This window comes from Pangasianodon hypophthalmus, chromosome 26 (genome assembly GCF_027358585.1).
Source record: "Pangasianodon hypophthalmus isolate fPanHyp1 chromosome 26, fPanHyp1.pri, whole genome shotgun sequence".
Classification (NCBI taxonomy): Eukaryota; Metazoa; Chordata; class Actinopteri; order Siluriformes; family Pangasiidae; genus Pangasianodon; species Pangasianodon hypophthalmus.
In genome coordinates, this window is record NC_069735.1 from 1,102,621 (window position 1) to 1,106,974 (window position 4,354).

Below are 4,354 nucleotides of genomic sequence, written 5' to 3' on the forward strand. Positions count from 1 at the left end.
TTACTTTTAAAAAAAAAGTCAAAACAGAAAAAAAATCGCATTTGAAATTTATTATTATTTTTTTTTCCGTCACACCTTTGCAGGACTTTGGGCATTTCTCTGGTTTGTTGGATTTTGCTTCCTGGCCAATCAGTGGAGTCGCACCTCGCCTAAAGAGCTGCCACTGGAGCAGGCGTCAGACGCGGCACGAGCCGCCATCGCCTTCTCCTTCTTCTCCATTCTCACCTGGGTAAGACAAGCGAGAGAAAACACACACACACACACACACACACATATATATACGTACACACACACACATATACTGTATATACGTACACACAATCATATTTGACTGTTAAATTTGCGTTTCAGGGCTACCTGTGTCTGCTAACCATGCACAGATTTAAAAACATTGCCTTTCTGGAGGATAAACAAAGGCTGCTGCCCAAACCTCCGACACTCGCGCTAGTGTAGATTAACCTTCACTTTCTAGTGTACTTAACACTTCTAACTTTCTAATGCAGTTTAATAACAACTTAAATGATGACGTATAACGTACGCTACACACAATTTCTCATTTATTTATCTCAAAACTGTCCAGAATTTCTCTCAATTCAAAGATACCGTTACATTTGTTTACCGTTAAACAAATTTTGCTCGTTAGAGCGCCTGTAGTCTGTAGTTGCTTCAGCAGCGGAATCCGGCTAGCTAGCTAGCTAAACAGACTTTTTTTTTTTTTTGCACAAATGTTGACTTGCCAATTTAAATATAGAAATAAACAAACAAATAAATACTTACATACTTTGTTCAAAATGTTTAAATGAGTTTTGTTTAGTAACTCCTAGCTGGAGTTCATCATGCCGCAGAAAGCGCAAGACAAACGTCATTTACACGCAGGTACGATATACAGCTATATTTTGGCACAAATGATCATGCGGATTTACGTCCGCATTTTGGATGCATATACGCTCTATGCTAATCGCTTTTGAACAGTTCGTAGGAAGAAAATCACGAGAAAATTATGTTACATTAATTACGTAGTTGCCAACAAAACGAGTTACAGTTAAAGTTATACTTTTACCTCTGACTGTTACAAAAGAGCTGACACTGGAGATTCCTTCCATAAATGTTAAATAAACTTCTCCTTAAAGAAAACGTCACAACGTCAATGATTACACACGTTTTTTAAAAAAAATCGGATTATGTACAAGTTTCTGTGAAAGAGCCGTTACGATAAAAATGATACTGATAAAATATTAGAATCAACACCTTCTGACCAATCAGAAAGAAGTGGTACAAAAGGCTTACGAACGTTTTTTTCAGTTTGTTGAGTCGAGTTTGTTAGCGTTAGTAATCAATAATTTTTTGCTTAGCTGTTAGCTATAATTCTAACTTGCATGCTAATGACTCAGCATCCTGGATAAATTTGTTTTCGAATAATTCCATAAGCACTGTTTATTAATGATCACTAACCGAAAGCTTGTTCACATGTTTTGAAAGGTAAATTTCTTGTATTTTTCTAAAAATGCTAACATATGCTAACAAAATTAACATTAACATGTGATGAATCTGGCTAGGCGGCGCTGACGTTGTTCGCAGTGCAGAAATTCCTGCTCGGAACCGACATGACGCTCTTCACCTCCGCCGACGTCCCCAAACAGCCGTATCCGTCCAACGACGCAATCCACCAGACCACCATAGACAAGAGCCCGACGCTGATCGAGACGGTGGAGACACGCCCACCCGGGTACCAGATCCCGCCCGCTTTTTAATCTCTTAGCCAATGAGAAGAGAGGAGGCCGGAGTGGACAGAGTGGCCTCCTTCGTAGGTTCAGTACCAGTACTGTTTTCAGCGCAAACTAGTCGACTTCCCCTTCGCTAATTCTGGGGGAATCCACGCTAACACTCCATCACACCTTCGACAGCGGAAAGGACGAATTACGCAAACAAAGAGCAATACGATATTTCTAAAATATAGCATGTAATTTGCTACATTCAGATTGGGTTTGGTCTAGTGAACTAGTTCAGTGCTTTATTAATTTATCTAAATAACATGCTAGCCAGCTGTTAAACTAGTAACGTATAACGATAACCAGATAACTAGATAGCAAATAAGCTACGTAGCACACTTGCTAGCTAGTTAGATAAATTAATAAAGTGGCAAACTACTATCAAGTACATAAATAACTTAATGAAGCACTACTACTAACTAGTAGTCAGTATTTTTTGAAAAGATAGTGTATGATCTGCTAGATTAAAATTGGGTTTGTTGTATTTAACTACTTTATGGTAGTTTAGCACTTTTTAAAAAAAATTATCTAGTAGTTTAGTACTTTAGTAATGTGTTCAACTACTTAATTTAGTACCTTTTTAAATTTATGTAGTAGTTTAGTACTTTATTAAGTTATGCAGTAGTTTAGTACTTTATTAAGGTGTTTAATTACTTAGTTTAGTACTTTTTTAAATTAATCCAGTAGTTTAGTACTTCATTGAGGTGTCTAACTAGTACTTTTAAGGCATCTAACTACTCTGTGGTAGTTTAGTGCTTATTAAAGTATCTAACTAGTACTTTTAAGCTATCTAACTACTCGGTGGTAGTTTATTGCTAAATTAACGTGTTTACTATATGCTAGTTTGCTATATTATTTTGTTATCTTACTACTTCTCTAGTTCTTTACAAAGTTATAACTATACTCTATAGCAGTTTCAGGCTTTAAGTTAGTTTATTGTTTTATCAAGGTCTCTAACTACTCCGTGGTAGTTTAGTGCTTTATTAAGTTATCTGACTAACATGCTAACCAGTTGGCAAACTAGTAACTTATTAATTAGAATCTAGATAGTACATAAGCTATTTAGAGCACTTGGTAGCTAGTTAGAGAGCATAAAAATGTAGTAAATTACCATAGAATTCTTAGATAACTTAATAAATTAGCATTTGAAAAAAATATGTTAGATTAAAGTTCAGTTTGGCCCAGTAAAATACTCTGTGGTAGTTTAGTACCGTTAGTACCGAATTCATCTTACTAACTAGCATGCTAGCCAATTGTCAAAACCTATAATGAGAGCTAGTTAGTAAAGAAGCTACGTAGCTAGTAGCTAGCTCGTTAGCCAGCTTTTTATTCTCTATATTGTTTAACAAAAAAAAGAACTACAGTAAAGGTACAGTAAGTACAAATAGCCAAGGAAATCACATCAACTATGGAGCGTCCTCGCAAATACACACTCCACGAGGGGGAGTTTGGGTAACACACGCACACACACACACACACACACACACATACACACACGTGTGTGTGTCTTAGCATCGGGACGTCGATGAGGATGCGTTTAAAACAGTACTGCAATGCACGAGTATTGTAACGTTTCCTTTTTTCTTTTTTTTTCGTTACAAGGGCTTGTTTGTTTAAATTAGGTATTAAACGTAATGTAATGAAATGAATTCATTTGTTATAATTAATATATTAATTCATAATATTTATAATAATTAATAATACGAATTGCAAATTAGTTTAATTAGGGTGAGTAACCTCCAGTACAGACCTGAGAAAAAAAAACGCAGCGTAAATATAAAGTTATGATATAAAACGCTGTTATTTTGTGGAATTTGTTAGTTTCTTAGGCAAAAGTTTCTGAGCAAAAATGTTATCAGTGATGTACTGATGTGCTCTTCGTGTATTTATTTATTATTCTTTTATTCTATAAATGCTAAAATTTGTCATTTTTTTATTTATTGTATTTATTTTTAATAATATCTATCTATCCAGTGATACACTTGTAACGCTAATATCACTATATATAGTCAGAACTACAACACCCGGAGTCAGTGTGTATGAGCTGGAGGGGCGGAGCGGCGGCCATTTTGCACAACGTGTGTAAAAAAAAAAAAAAAACAAGAGGGAAATGATGGTGTGAATCGCCAATTCGTCATGCGTGTATTCACGGATGACAAAATGACATTCCTGCTGAGAGTCCTAATGAAAGCATCTCCAACTGTGTGTGTGTGTGTGTGTGTCTGTCGTCGGTCTTACTGCATGATAAGACAAACTGTAGAAATTCCTACTTCCTAAAAACCTTGTTTTAGCATTTAGAGAGGAGAAGAAACGTGTTCAGTGAATCTCTGACTGAATAAACACTCTTTCTGCAAGCATCTGTTTTAATTTGTCAGTTTTTCGCTCTACGCTTTGCACAACCTGTGTATGTTTTTGTAAATATTCAGCTTTGTTGCATTTATTTTCGATACGTGGATTTTTTTTTTAAATAATGCATTTTTGATAGCTAAACTGAACAAAGCATTAAAAAGTCTACAGAATGTTGAGCAGCAATGTCTGAGACAGCGGAGACAGATGAACATCTCTGACCCGATTCATCTTCAGCT

The 4,354-nt window shown here is 35.8% G+C and overlaps 1 protein-coding gene across 1 annotated transcript in view; it reads left to right on the top strand.

The window, feature by feature from the left end:
• The window catches only part of syngr3b (synaptogyrin 3b), an 8,142-nt gene extending 4,018 nt beyond the window's left edge, over positions 1 to 4,124 (top strand). Inside the window, exons 3-4 of the mRNA XM_026928798.3 lie at positions 84 to 229; positions 1,557 to 4,124. Of these exons, the coding sequence (XP_026784599.1) occupies positions 84 to 229; positions 1,557 to 1,751 (341 nt within the window). The 3' untranslated portion in view covers positions 1,752 to 4,124. The remainder of the gene's footprint in view (positions 1 to 83; positions 230 to 1,556) is intronic.
• The last annotated feature ends 230 nt before the right edge of the window (positions 4,125 to 4,354 follow it).